The 14749-nt window shown below is 41.6% G+C and overlaps 1 protein-coding gene across 8 annotated transcripts in view; it reads left to right on the forward strand.

The window, feature by feature from the left end:
- Nucleotides 1–14749, forward strand: part of CEP112 (centrosomal protein 112) — a 188269-nt gene that overhangs the window by 63351 nt on the left and 110169 nt on the right. For 7 of the 8 annotated variants that reach the window (XR_005259386.1, XM_038157555.1, XM_038157551.1 and 4 more), the window contains one exon: nt 8265–8447. Coding sequence is in view for 7 of the 8 variants with exons in the window: in XM_038157555.1 (XP_038013483.1) it covers nt 8265–8447 (183 nt within the window). In the remaining variant the exon portion in view is untranslated. Of the gene's footprint in view, nt 1–8264; nt 8448–12089; nt 12432–14749 lie in introns of those variants that run through there. The other variant, XM_038157557.1, reaches the window with a different exon arrangement.

The following is a 14749-nucleotide window of genomic DNA, read 5'->3' on the forward strand; positions in this document are numbered from 1 at the left end:
ATTACAACAAATGCCCCGATACATTGATATTTATTTATCTTTGTCTTTTGCTTCAAAAATAATTTGGAAAAAACCACAGCAGTTAATATTTTGTTAGCTTTTCAAATGCACTCAAATCCATTATAAAGCAAAAAAGGAACTTTTGGATCTCGCAGTGTTTGGTTTCAGCTGTCACATGTCCCTCCTGGTTCCAGCTTCATCTGATTCGGTGCCACTTGCTTTTGAAGTATCCACTGAGAACACTCTCAGAGAGAGAAACTGGTGGCTTTTTTTTTTCTTCTTCTTTAAATATACTTTAGCTCAACTTTGTTCTACTTGCAGCTGTTAGATTTGAAAGTATATTTTGAAGAAAAAAAATAACTCCAGCAGCACCAGAGTTCCTATCTGCTGGGAGCAGCTGCTTTCGGCACTTCAAAGCCAGTGGACAGCACAGTGAAGGCCTCAGCCTTTCCTGCCTTTGAAATGGTTGCAGTATCTGTAGTTGGGCTTTATGGCACTGTCAGCACAGGAAGAAAGGTTGTTTGGTTTTTTGCACCCCCTCCCTTTTTTCTTTTTTTCATTTTTTCCCCCTACTTTCTAATTACATCCTCAATTCAGCTCAAAATACCTGGGAAGTGTTTCTGATGAGTTCATCTTCTATGAGCCCAAATGTTTGAAAGATCACATGCCCAGACTTTTCAGTAATGGGTTTTAGTCAAATTTGACAGAAAACTTAAGGAATTTGCTGGGTTTTTTTCCCATATCCTTCTCACTTGAGCACTTTCTGAGAGCACATCTCTTGTGGGGAGTGGTGGTTCCATGGCAGTGGTGGGACAGGGCTTCATGCTGGGACATTCCCCAACACACTCAAATGCATGCACACCTTTATTTCAAGCAGATTTTCATTAATTGCTGAGAATGGAACAGTTCCAGTGAGCTCAATGTGATCCTAATGCTTAAAAGACATTGGTTTGTCCTTTAAAAAACCCCCAAACCATTAATAATCTCTGTGATCACTGTTACACCCATTTTTTGCTGTGAACAGTTGCTGAAGTGACTGAGTGAATGTGAAATAAATGAGATGCAAGATTAGTAAGAGAGCCAAAGCCTAGGAAATTGTATTTTCCAGTAGGGAGAGAACACACAAAAAACCAGTTTACGAGTCATTGTGATAGCAGGATGGGGTTACCTGATGAATTATGGCCATACTCTCTGAGATTAAATGCCAGCCTAAATATATAAATAATCCTTTTGATTTGGTTCATCTTTAACTGTGTTTATTCCCTTTAAAAATGATTATTTGTGCTTCCATAGGAAAGTGGAAAGTTGTTACATGATAGCTGAAGAATCTCCCTATATCTCAGGAAATCCTTTCTTGTGACATTTATTGTTGGGTTTTGACTTATGTAAAAGTTATGAAGAAATTAGAGTTGTCATCTTGTCCTATGTATCCAAATAGGGAAGAAAGAGACACCTTCAGAAATATTTTCCTGGGTATTTAATGAAATCACTTTGAAATCATGCTAAAGACCAGTCAGTAGACAATGCCTTTAAGTTGGCAGCAAGACAGAGGTGTGGTTAAGCTTAAAGATACCTTTTATAATAAGGAAAGTGAGGTAAAGAAGTGCAAAATAGCTGGTTAAAAGTACAAAAAGCATGTTTGTAATGTTACCTGCCAGCAGCAAGGACAACATCTGAGGTGCTGCTGGGACGCTGTTCTTGTTTTAGCAGTGTGCTGGAGCAGAGGAAAGTGTTATTGAGAGGAGAAGAAGAATGTTCTGTAGATCTTTTTGTCTTTTATAACTTTCTAGTGAGGTTAATTTAAAGAAAAGAGTGAGGTTCTCTCAGGCAAAACATTCACTTAGTAATTAACACTGAGTGATAACAAGCTCCACCTCCAGCTCACTTTGTCCTCATACCCTTGTGCTGTTAAGAGTTCCTGCCACTGCTCTTCCATCCTGGCTTTCCTTCTGGCCTCGTTCTTCATTTTCTGGTTTTTTAGCTTCTCTTTTACCAATCTGTTACCCACCCAAGTGAAAGAAACGCTTGCAAAGCCCAGTTTGAAACCTGCTATTCATCAGACAGACCGATGTCCCAAGCATTTCTTAGCTGTACATTAACCTGGCCATTTATTTTCAGAGATCCACAATCCATTTTTAGTATGCTGGTTTAGTTGTGAGGAGAGAGTCTTTGTGAAAAGCTTTGTTCCTCTCCTCTTTGTCTGTACTCGAAGATAATTGAAATACAGTCTGTTCTCGCAAGGAGGCCAAATGAGCATGTTAGTAGAAGCTCTAAATTTTTCATGTCATCGGCAACAAGCTGCATAAATTTCATTTAATAAATTAATCTAGGATGCATAAACGTTTCCTTTGAACCATCCTAAGACACAGATGAATACCATTTGTGCAGAATATCTGAGGAATAGTTTCTTCAATCAACATCAACTTTTTACTTTATAGCTAAAACTCACGAATGGGAAAAGGAGACGAATTTAACCTCCAAGTGAAGAGTGGGTGGAAATCTTCTCATGGTGCCATTGCTGTTTACAGCATTGTTAACCAGACAGATGGGTATTTGCACGGTCTCCTTCAGGCATCTGAGTCGTGTGTGATTCAGAGTTGAAAGCCTGAGCTCCCTGTGTAGTCAAAGAATCCACTTTGAGGGGAGGAGGGAGAGGGAGGCGATTCCAGAAACACAAACGGGTGCCTGCGGTAAACAGCGAGTCAGGCTGGGAAGGCAGCTCTGTGTTCAAAGAAGGTGCTTGAATAAACTGAATCCCTAAACAAAGACTACATACAGCAAATTCTGCACCAGAGCCTGCTGCAGACAGGCATTTGCAGTGGCTCAAGGTCTGTTAGTTGGAAAAAAATATTTCTCTTTGCAGCCTGTGATGGGTTTGGTGGTGTGGGTGGGCTGGGGAGGGGAGGGACCTCCTGATGTTCTTCGTGGCACCAAGTTGGATTTAATCATGGAATGCAACTCCATTTCCAGTATATTGTTACAAGAAGTCCGGAGAGGAATTTTTCACAAGGGCATGTAGTGATGGGACGAGGAGGAATGGCCTTGGGCTAAAGGAAGGCAGGCTTACACTAGATACTAGGAAGAAATTCTTTACCATAAGGGTGGTATGGTCCTGCTACAGGTTGCCCAGAGAGGTTGTGGACTCCCCATCCCTGGAAGTGTCCAAGGGCAGGTTGGACAGGGCTTGGAGCAAGCTGGGCCAGTGGAAGGTGTCCCTGCCTGTGGCAGGGGCTTGGAATCAGAAAAGCCTTAAAAGTCCCTTCCAACCCAAACAATTCTGTGGTTCTGTGATTTAAAAACAAATTTACTCATGCCAGAAGATTGGGAAGATGGAAGGATTGAGGTGGGGCTTGTGCTGCCCATACTTTAAAATTATTAAAATTCTAAAAAGCCTTTATAAGTAAAAATGTACAGATCAGGAATATAATTTTATATAGTGAGAGTGAGACCATTCAGGTGCATTATTTTAGGGCAGGATAAATCAAACTGCAGTTTGGCTAAAGGCCAGCTTGTTTCGTTTAGAGAATTTCTTGCAATTCTTAGTTTGCTTGAAAAAGAATTATTAGTGGTTGGTGAAAAGGTATAAGTATTACAGAAAACACAGTCATACCAATTAAATTATTGCAGCCTGCAATGAAGTAGAAAGTCATGTACATTACCCCACATGTGGTATCGTGTGCTTCTGCACAGATGTATTTTTCACTGTCCCATTTGCCCTTGGCTCACTACAGCCCTTATATCTCGAGAGACCTTAGTGTTTCAACTTACAGAAGAATCTCCCCCCCAAAACAGTGTAAATTAAAATCTGTTTAATTTACCTGCTGCAAAGGAGCTCTGGTAAAAGAGGTTCTGGTTTTCTCCCTTACCTTGCAGTGAAGATGCTCCTTTTCTGCCCAAAGTTATGCTGAACCAACATGATTAGCACTCACTCCTCCAGCCTGCTAGATCAGATTACTTTCAGCAGCAGTATTTGCAGGGATGGGTAATCCCCATATCCTCATGGAACACGCAGGTTTATTGATAGGCTTAGGAGACAGAAAATGCTCCATTTTGCTGGAGTTGTTATTTGGGGACAGATCATGTGCTGTGCCCTGCCTGGGCAGAGGCTGGGGCTGGTTTTCAGCAGGGTAATCATGCAAACACCTGATTTACAAACACTTCAATGATTTTAGGATGGAAATGCTGAAAGCAGACATGCTGTAGGTGTCCTCAAAGTGAGTTTGGCTCAGTGGCACGTGCAATGCATTGGTGGCTTCTCCGGCCCTCAGTTCAGTCATGCCAAAACAGTGCTTATAAAATCATCCTGCCTTGCAAAACCGTATTTTATATAGGTGTTACTTAAAATATTTCTGGAATTGCGGACATAAATTTACATGAATTTTCATACTTTGGTGTCAAATATTTATTGTAGCAGTTACATTTTTCAAAGAGGTAGTGAGCTAACTAATTTCCTTTCCCTCCTTTGGGGACTCTAAAAAGAATTTCAAAGGCGTGCTTGTTCTTGAGAACAAGTTGAAATTGTTCTAAAATTGAAAAGCCTAAACTTAGCGTGTGATGTAAAAGCAAAAACGGGGTAGTAGAAGGCCTTGTCTAAATTAGGGACTTTCAAAAGGTATTTGCTGGTGTTGATTAAATTACAAATCTTTGGCTTCTGAAAACATCTCCTGCGATCAGTGGGCTGTTTATTGTCGATCTTTGTTCTTCAGGCGTGCTAACAGCAGCAGGATTTCACCTTGGCTCTGTATTAGACTGTCTCTTGTTTGAGCAAATTGTCCTAAAGCACCTCCCCTTGAGAGTGCAATTCCATCTGCCTGTGTTCATCAGCTGAATTGTCACTGGCCTGGGCACAAACCACACTGCCAGGTTTGTTTGGCACCTTTTTGTTTGTGGGTGTGAGTGAACAAGAGACTGTCACAATTCTTGCATTAATCTTTTTTAGCTCTTTGTTAAGAATTTTGTTTTCTTCTTAACATCCTTTTCTCTGCAAGAATAAGGAAATTTAAATTTCGGTTAAAAGCTAAATTTAGAAGAAATAGTATAATTGAAAGCTAAATTTAAAGTAAATAGTGTAGTTCTGATGGCAGTTTAGTAAATCACCTGTTGGCTGTTGCCTTGAATGTTGTTCTATCACACTGTGTGGAAACAAAAAAATGAAGAATTGAGCTAAGAGGAGATAATAATTTTCAAATATTTGAATATTTATAATATTCAAATATTTACTTGATAACATCAATGATAAGAAAGGCTCTCTCAGGTCAGACAGACATTCCTGCTTAGTTTTGTGTCCAGGCCATGACTGGAGACAGGAACAGATGCGCAGGGAAGGGAATGAGAGATTCTCATCTTTGAGAGAACAAGATGAGGAAACATCCAAGGCACAATGAATGCCCTGTGATTATGGTAATAGGGCACACACGATTATTTAATGAATGTTTCTTTTCAGCCTCACCCCTAATGCCCATTGTGAGCATCGTGTTGCTTGTCTGGCTGAAATGTATAGCACCTACCAGTGCCTGTCCCTGGACGCTGAAGTGCTGGAGTGGAGCAGACACTTGAATGTGATCTGATGAAGTGCTCAGCATCAAGGGGTAGATGCAGCAAGATCTCAACATGACAGAATTTTTGAAGGAGGTGGTTTTGTTATATCATTCATAAAGGCGCTCTCTACCTCAAAGAGGAGACAGAATCCGTCTGGTTTGTGAAGAATTAATACAATTTTCATGCAGTTTCCTGTGATGAAGTCCTGTTGTTGCTGAAAAGCAGCATGGATTTTCTCTTTCCAGTTTTTGGTTTATGTTAATTTTTTTTCCTTTTAAAAACAACCCAATAAAAATACAAACATGAGAGAGGGAGGAGTGGAAGAGAAGCCATAGTGCTTGGTATCAGTTCTGAGGGGAGCAGGAGCTTCAGGGAGTGCTCACCTGGGCAGGGGATGGCTGCTCAGTCACTTTGTGTTCTTTATTTTGTTGGTTGGGAATGTGGAATAACTGCTAATATTCATTAGGGAAGATGGGTGTGGAGGCCTCTGAGGGATGAAAATGCTCTGGTCCTCATCCTTTCTCTCCTCTTCTGTTTCTCCACCTCCACTCCCTGCCAGAAACATCTTAAAGTATCAAACCAAAACCATCATGAGGAATACGTAGCTTTAAATGAGGAGGGTTTTAAAATTTTTCTTCAACAAATTTTCCTTTTGTAGAACACTTCCCCTCATGGTACCACCATTTCTCTTCCCATGGACAAGCTGGGGGGACACCCCTCCTGCTGAAGGACCTTTTGCTCGTTCCACCTATTAAAGTAAAATCTTTGTGTCTATAAATGCTGAAAGTGAAGAGATTACTAAACAAAACAATTTACTTTGGTTGGTATGGTAAAGGTGTAAAGAGTTGGAGAAGCAGGATGTGTTCCCTGCTCCCTCTGGGTCACGTCCCTGCCTGCTGCCCTGTCTTCTGGTAAAAAAGTGACATCTCCAATAATTGAAGCTCTCCACAGCAAACTGCCTTAACCCAGACCTATGTGGAACAACCAGCTGAAAACCCAATAATTAAGACAGCAAAATGTTTGAAGGGAAAGGCCTCTCCTGTTGACATGATTTCTTTTTAATCAGGTCATATTTATGAAGGAAACATTTTTTCTCCTAAATCAGGCAAAGGCTCTACAGTTATTTTAGGGAGGAACAGTTTTTTCTCTTAGGCACAGGATGGACACCGAGAGCATCAGAGAGAAACCAGTTTTGTACAGAAACCTTGGGCAAAAACGTGGCGTAAAGAACTTGGTGTGAGGACACGAGGCCCAGCCTGGAAAATGTGAGGGGTAACCCCTGCAGGGACTTCAGGCATCTCTTAATCATCTCTTTAGTGTTATTAAATAATGTAGATACGTTAAACTGTGCAGTGTTGCATCTGCTCTTCTCGCTCCGTTTGCGAAAGGATGCTCCCAACCACAGCATGGACGGCACATCTCCCTTTTAAACTTGCAACACGCTGATCTGCAATTTGAGAAAATGCCCTTTTTTCAAAAATTTATTTTAACTTAGCTTCAAATTTTCCCCGCGGAAGCCGGGCAAACCAGCTGATATCATTCCAGAATTGAATGCTACAGCTTTAAGATAAGGTGCCGGGCGCTCTCGGCGCTCACACAGCGGCTCCTCCCGTCCGCTCTTTTTTCCTTTCTCATGCTGAAAATACCCCACCATGTTCACGATAAGAGATGTCTCTTTTTTTTTTTTCCTTTTTTTTTTTGTTATTTTTCTTCCTTCCCCCCCTTCCTCCTTCTCCGAAATCCACCAAAACTGAAGAAAAATCCAAGTGACTGTTCTTAGCAGCTGTGTGGCCCGGAGTTCAGTGGGGAAGCGGCTTCCTGCCGTCCCTATTCATCACCTGCTTCAAAGGCGGCCTGGCCGCTCCAGTGTGCAGGCCAGGTAGGGTGCCTTTGTGCGCAGGCGGGAGGATTAATATCAAAGCTGCAGCAACCAGGCCCTTGGTCTCAGGCTGCCATTCAGGCAAGCGGGGAGAGGCTAAGAGTGGCCAAGGTCACAGCATCCAGTGTGGTGCGGACTGGGAACGGCTCCTGAGAATAGAGGGCTTCTTATGAAATCATGGTGCAAGCTTGCGGCACAGCAGGTGCCCTTCTGGAACACATACATCTGTTTATGTTGGGATAGCGTAGCTGACAACGGGATAATAGAGCTTTGTTTTTTTTATAATTTTCTTGCTCTTTTTTTTTTTTTTTTTTTATTTAAGGGGAAAAATAAAAGACAACTCTATGCGCCAGCGTTGAGGAATATCGCAGGAAGAGCGTTCGCTTTGGAAATCATAAAGAATTCTTGCAAAGCTTTAATTGCTGGGGTGGGGGGTTGTGTGTGTGTATACTTAAGCGAAGGGGCGAGCAGGCTGCCTATTAACCATTTAGGATCCTCAGTCCTGCTGAGTGAGGAGCAGCAGCGGGATACGGGGGCACCCGCCACACAATGCGACAATGCCTCCCCTTTTTTTTTTTTTTTTTAATATTATTTTTTCGTACGCTTCCGACATTTGTACCAACAAATTGGGTAAGGATGCGCTGGATTTGCTCGGTTGTCTCCATTGTTGGGATTGTCTGGAGGAATTCTGTCACGCTAACGGTGGCTTTTTAAGAGGTGAGGTAATAGTGACGTAAAAATAAAATTGCCAACTTGATGAAATTAAGGGGGAAATTAAGCTGTAGACGAGTTGTCATGACGACAAGGATGTTCTATTGATGAACTGTACTCCTCCCTGTCCAATCAGATAGTGGAGCTGAAGCTGGAGCATGAACAGGAGAAGACGCACCTATTCCAGCAGCACAACACAGCGCAGGACTGCCTGGTCCGAGACCATCAACGGGAGATGGAGAAACTGGAGAAGCAGCTTTGCGCTGCCATGGCAGAGCATGAGAGCCAAACTCAGGACAGCAGGAAACGAGACAGCCAGGTAACGATCAATAACGCTTGAAAGGCGCCCGCTTATTAGAAATTGCTGATAATGAGTGTTTCCTGTTTGCCAGCATTGTTGGTGGTGCTCGCTGGGGGAGCATTTGCGAAACTGGCACATAAACGTGATTTCGATTTTCTTTTTTTTTTCTTTTTTTCTTTTTCCGCTTTCTCCCCTCCCTTCCTACTGCTGAATAGGGCTTTAACTGCAAAAACCACAGGTAGCCAGATTAAAAATCCCATGGTGCGCTATAACTCGGCCTATTTATAATCTTGTCTCATTTTCTTTCATGATGGATTTGTTTAAGAAAAAAAAAGGTATCTGTTCTTTTTCCCCCCCAGCCCTCACACTCACCCCTCCTTTTCTTCTTCCTGGGCAAATCTATGTGAATTATATCTGCTTCGTTCGTGTGCTTTTTTTTGTTTTAAATCTCTGCAGGTAACTCACAAATGGCTTTATTTCCTTTTGTTCATGTCTTTTTTGTTTCAGTTTTTGTATTCTAGATTTGCATTGTGCGTTTGGTTCCGTGTGTCGGATGTTTGATAAGATGATGTGGGTTTGGGGTCGCTTACCATCACGTTTATTTTCCTACACACACGTACCCCTCCCATCCTCCATCTCTGTGGTCACTGTTGGAAGCCATTTGGCAGAATAACCCCCAGCTGAGGTAGCATTTGACTCTTCAAACTTCTGGATGAAATGCACACTGTCAGCATGGAAAATGATCTTTATGAGTTTTCACTTCAAAAACCATCTTACTGCCTTTTTTTCAATGTATTTTGTAAGGATGGCGTGGTATATTTTCCTAAGAGCCTTTATTAAAAAGGCCTGCAATGGCAATATTCTAAAAACTAAGGTGATTTTCTAGTTTAAAGAGTTTACAGAAAATAATCTTTCCTAATCAGCGTTAGAATTGCTTATCACGCCTGGATTATTTTATACCCAAACTGGACATTTTGGTAAAGCATCTTTAATGACACGTTTTTCGCGCACCACCACCTTCCCTAGGAGATGTTAGACTCAGACTAAGAGGCATTTTCGGTCTACTTTCCTGTAGACTGGTAGGCTGTGGCTTTTACTAATACCTCTAATGGAACTAAATGAAACTGAATTGAAAATTTACTTTTGAAATCAATTGATTTTTTACTTTGGACGGCTCAGACTATCGAAATCTGGCTTAAGGAAGTCCATTAGGAAGCAGACGGCTTCTTGGGGGAGGTTGAGAGGTATATTGCAAAGCCAGGACTTATTTCTCCATTTCCACCATTGTGGTTTTCCAATGAAAACAGGATATACTTTGTGAGAACACTTGGTCAGGGGATACTCAGGTGGCCTCTGAAAAAAAAAATTAAACCTCGCCTTTTTTTTCCCGCTGCATTGTAAGAGCGAACAAAGCCTTAAATGGTTCAAGGGATTGGTTTTTATCTTTGCATTTTTTCGTTTGGCCCAAGATAGATTCATCTCAGCTCTGGATCTGTTTGCGAGCGTCTTGTCAGAATTGTAGCGTCCTCTCACCTGCATTTCTGCTGTTGTGTTTTTTATCGGACAAAGGCAGAGCTGTAGCTCCCACATTAAAAGAAGGCAGTTTTGGAATTGTATAGAATTCTTCTGTCTACACACCAGTGCGCGTCCCAGTTCCTGTGTTGCTCTGTAACACTGGATACAAAAGGAAAGGGACTCTCTTCAGCAAATCCTGAGAACTGGGAGGTGTCTCTAAGGCCAGCTCTGGTTTGTGCTCTTGGGGGTCATTTCTGGCAAAGGTTGGAGCCCAAAGTTTGGTTGTGCCTTCCGTTTGCAGGGGGATCAACGATGCTACTACAGGTGCTCTGTGGAAAGCTGGGAATTTTCACAGCTTCTGGGGGAGTCTGAACAGTCTGAAAAGCAGAGTTTGGCCTTTTTACAGAGCTTTTCTTTGTAGTTTGAATATCCCTGTACAGTCATTTGAACATTGCTGCCGTGAGAATGACATGTAAATCAGGGAAGAAAGGGCAGTTGCTTTGACTAGAAGAGCTGTTGTTTGTTTAAATTCTAGTGAGACTCTCCCAGCTTTCAAGGACGGAGATTTTTCCATTTGGGAAAATAAATTGCTCTTCGTTCCTTCCTCTGGTCTTTGTACTGAAATCCACCTGTCTCTTTGCACTGCGCTCAACAGACAATACTGGTGTTTCTTATGGAATGATACCCCAGATTTTTAATAATTTTTTAAAAAATCTTCGCATATGTTTACTAAAAATGCGTGTTTTGGACATCTGATGTGACTAACGGCCAATGTCCTTTATGAAGCATTTGTCAGGCTCTAAACAAAGGTAACACACTCATTTAATGGGTATTTAACAACACTGCATTTTAAAAACCTGTTAAATTGAACCGTCTTTGACAGCAGTAATTTTTAGGAGTGCTTTGTGTCGCAGCGAAGGTGAGATGAAATAGGAGCGGAGGCCATTTTGCTTGGCAAAATGAAAAGTGGATTTGCTGGGTTATTCAAAAAATTTAAATAATAATTACTGTTAATCACATACGAGTAGCTTGGTTTGAAGGACCTATCTACTCAGTGTTGGGTGAATGATGTGAAAGCACCATTATGAAAGGTATTCACTGGAAGTCTTTCTTAAATCCTTTTCTATATGAAAGAGTAGCGAATATGTATTTCTTAATAAACGTGGTTAAAATATGTATTTCTCACTCTATTCCTGAAGACAGCTATGACTGAGTACTGCAGATCAATTTCTTTTACTAATACTGTGAAGATTAATTTAGTTTTTTTATTGCATATCCAAGGTCTCTACTTTCCCGTAGGTCTTCAGATACTGCGAAAGACACTATACAGAATAGTTAGATTTTATTCAAATATAAATATATTTATTAATACTTTAATCTCAACTAGAGTATAAAAATAAAGATTTGGGTGCCTTGCCAGATATTAATTAAATATAAAACAATGTTATTTCTTTGTGAAGTGTAAGTCTAATATATTTTCAAGAAAGGAATTTGATTGAAGCGTATCACCTTTTGTGTTGATGATAAATTTCCGGGTAACAATTGCATTCCGCCTGGATTTCTCAGTTTTTAGGAGTCTTGCTCTGATTTTTTCACCTGGGGTTGTAATGCTTGGGGAGGAGTAAATTGACTTGTAGGTCAATAAAAGTCAAAGCAGTACAAAGGCTTTTATGCCGTGCTGTGTTCCTGTAGGCTTTTAAATCCTGTATGTTTTCTATGAACTGCCATAATGTTATTCTTTAAACAGTAGCTAATCACGCAGGATTATGTTTTTTTAAATGGGAAGTTTTGAATCACTACTTCTATTTAATTTAGATATCTGTATTTTCTTTAGGAGCATTGTTAAGTTTGCTTACACATTCCGCACCTCCCTAAGTAATTGTAGTTTAAGCATCAGTTCACAAAACAGGGAGCTCCTTGCATGATGGAGACCTTCCTTTGTTTTAATAAAAGCAGTCTTGCTATGAAATCAGTGATTTTCTGAAGCAAGACTTCAGGTCACAGAGAATATATCCAGTTTGCTTGGTGAAATGAAATAGCAAAGTTAGGAAATTTTAATAACTGAAGCAGAGGGGCTGAGTGTCTGCGGTGCCAGTTGTGCCCTCATATTTCCCCTTTGTCCTTTGAATGTCCTTCTCTCCCCAGCATCTGCCACGTGCCCTCAACCAGCTCAAAGATTTCCATGTTCCCGCTGCTGTACAGAGTTGGATCATTTTCCTGCTCGTTCTTCCACCGTTGACCTTTGGGCAAGAAGAAGAAATAAAATGTACCCCTGTAACATCAAATACAGCACTTGGCACTAAAGGAGAGGAAAGAAAGTTTCCATGAGGAAGCTGAATCCTCTTTCCAGGTTCTGTTCTGAGATAATTGGCCAGGCCACTGTGTTCATCCAGTCGTAATTGGGTCAAGAGCAGCTGGAGCGCTCGGGCACGTTCTGCCCGCGCGTGTCACTGATGTCACGGTGTTTCATTTTAACAGGCAACGTTTGTGCTCTCAAAAATGAGGCTGCTCTAAGAGATCACTTCTCTTTTGGGGTGTCTTGGGGCTCTCAAGAAACTGTTATTGGTTGGGAAAGAAAAACCTTGAGTAGTTCTGAAGCTGTGTGGATGCAAACATCGAGAGCGGAGCTTGTTACAAAAAACCCCGACACACAGGCTGGAGGTGGTAAGAAGAGTTAATAAGGTGTTATCCCATGGCAGAAGGATCTGTTTCCTTTTTCCTCTCTTGCTTTGTGAACTTTCCATAATCCCCTTGGCCTTTACCATCCAGGTTTGCTTTCCCTTCTCAGAAATCAGCAGCTCCTCCCCTGGTGTCCCATGTACAGCACATCCCATCACCTCTTTCCTGGCTTCTCTTCAGAAATTCCTTTCTTTGCACTTGGGATCAACAATCTTTCTGTAGCTATTGCTTTGTCTGAATTAATTTGAGCCTGTGGAGTTAAAATAAAAAACCAGTAGCAATCACAATTTTCATTCCAGCAATGATAGTTCTTTTCATTCCAGCAGGTTCTTGGTATATGTTCGTGGTTCTGTGTAGATAATTAGTGTATCAACCAAGTGGGAGAAAGAGAGGACATTTATCTTGGCTCCATAAATGTATGAAGGGTGGCTGTGCTGCTGTGTGTCTGCTGCAGAGCTCTGTCAGCTATTGACAAGAGAAAATACAGGAAAAAACCCAGTAGAGACATTACCTACCCGTTTAGTGATAGCTGAATACCCAACTCATGCCCAGTTTCTGCCTGTTTGCAAACACTGCTGCAACAGTAACTTTGCAGTACTGTGCTATATCAATAAGAAGAATTTGGAGAGCATTTTTTTCAGAATAGGAGACGCTCTTCAACTTTGATTTAAAAGAACCTATTGTTACCTACAGATAAATCGCTGATCAACTCTTCTGCTTCATGTAATTGTTTGAATATGTCCAGGAACCAGTTCCCACATGGTTATTCTCCCAGCATCAGTGGAAGCAATTTGCTTGAGGGGATCTGGAGGGTACAGATAGAGGTAGCTTGGGAAACATTCAGATGCTGACAGTGCTACTGAAGTCACTTCTGTTTACAATTTAGAGTAAATAAATTATATTACTCCTTTTTTTTCTTTTCCTTCCTTTCCTTTTCTTACCAGAAGATGTCTTTGGCATGAGAAGAAATGCACTGATTGCAATGCAGGATTTCTCTGCAGCCAATCTGAATCCTGGAGTTGCAATCTAAATATTTGTTTGTTGTATTTTACTTGGAGAGGGGCTCTTGGGCTGCCAGTCAGACTCCTGTAGGCAGACAGCCGTTCCCTTTTAGCCTTTCCCAAACAACAGCTTTTGGCTGTATTGCAGCATGTTTAATTTACCACCAGTCAGCCCAGGATAATGAACATGACTGTTGATGTAAAGTACCAAATATTTGTTGCAGCACTTGTGTGGTTTTCCTTGGTTGTTATTCACAGTCTGCTGACTCAGGGCTGCCATGGATCCCGTTGATGGGGAATATCTGCTGGAATCAGGGATCTGGTGGTGTGTCCCAGGGAGATGTTCACGCTGGGCTTTCACTCAGAGCATAGCTGTGAAATGGTCACATGCAACAGTTCCTTGTGGAAAGACTCAAATACTGTGAACCCACAGGGCTGGTTTTCACTTGAGTAAATGCAGGGGAGCTGTGGGAAGGGTTTGGGCTGCAGCATTGGCATAATCTTTGAGATAAGAGTTAAAAATGAGCCTTTGCTCTGAACTGGAGCAGGCAGTGCAGGCTCAGGGTTCTCTCCACCAGTGTCTGGGTCTCCTGAGCACATCCCTGTCCCTGCTCAGGTGAACCCACCCTGGCACATTTGTGTTCCTGTGTCCCACTCTGGCTGAGCTGCTGCCTCGGGCTGGGACACCTCTCAAACACCTGTTGGTCCAGCTGTGAACATCTGCCACTTCCTCACTTCATGCACCCTTCAGAGTGTCCTTGTGCCAGAGTGGGTGATCATCTCTGATGTCTCCAGTGTTTTTCCTCAACTCTCACTCTCCTCATTAGAGCTGAAGTTGGATTGTGAGGAATTTGGGGCAGGAGGTGTGACTTCACTCTTTCCTTTTATACTGCAGTCAGCCCAGCACTTGAAATACTTAAAGACATTTTTGGAAGGCATACATAATAGTGCACAAATTGTCATCTGCTGATTAAAAATGTTAAGTTGACTTAGGAGACAACAGACATTTTGTGCTGTCTACAGTGTATGTAAAAGAGAAAGCAGTTGCCATAGAAACTAGCTCATCACATAATATGAACTCTGAATCTGAGATGGAGTTCTTTTTAGCAAAATGGACTTTCTGTT

The sequence above is a fragment of the Motacilla alba genome, chromosome 18 (assembly GCF_015832195.1).
Source record: "Motacilla alba alba isolate MOTALB_02 chromosome 18, Motacilla_alba_V1.0_pri, whole genome shotgun sequence".
NCBI lineage: Eukaryota > Metazoa > Chordata > Aves > Passeriformes > Motacillidae > Motacilla > Motacilla alba.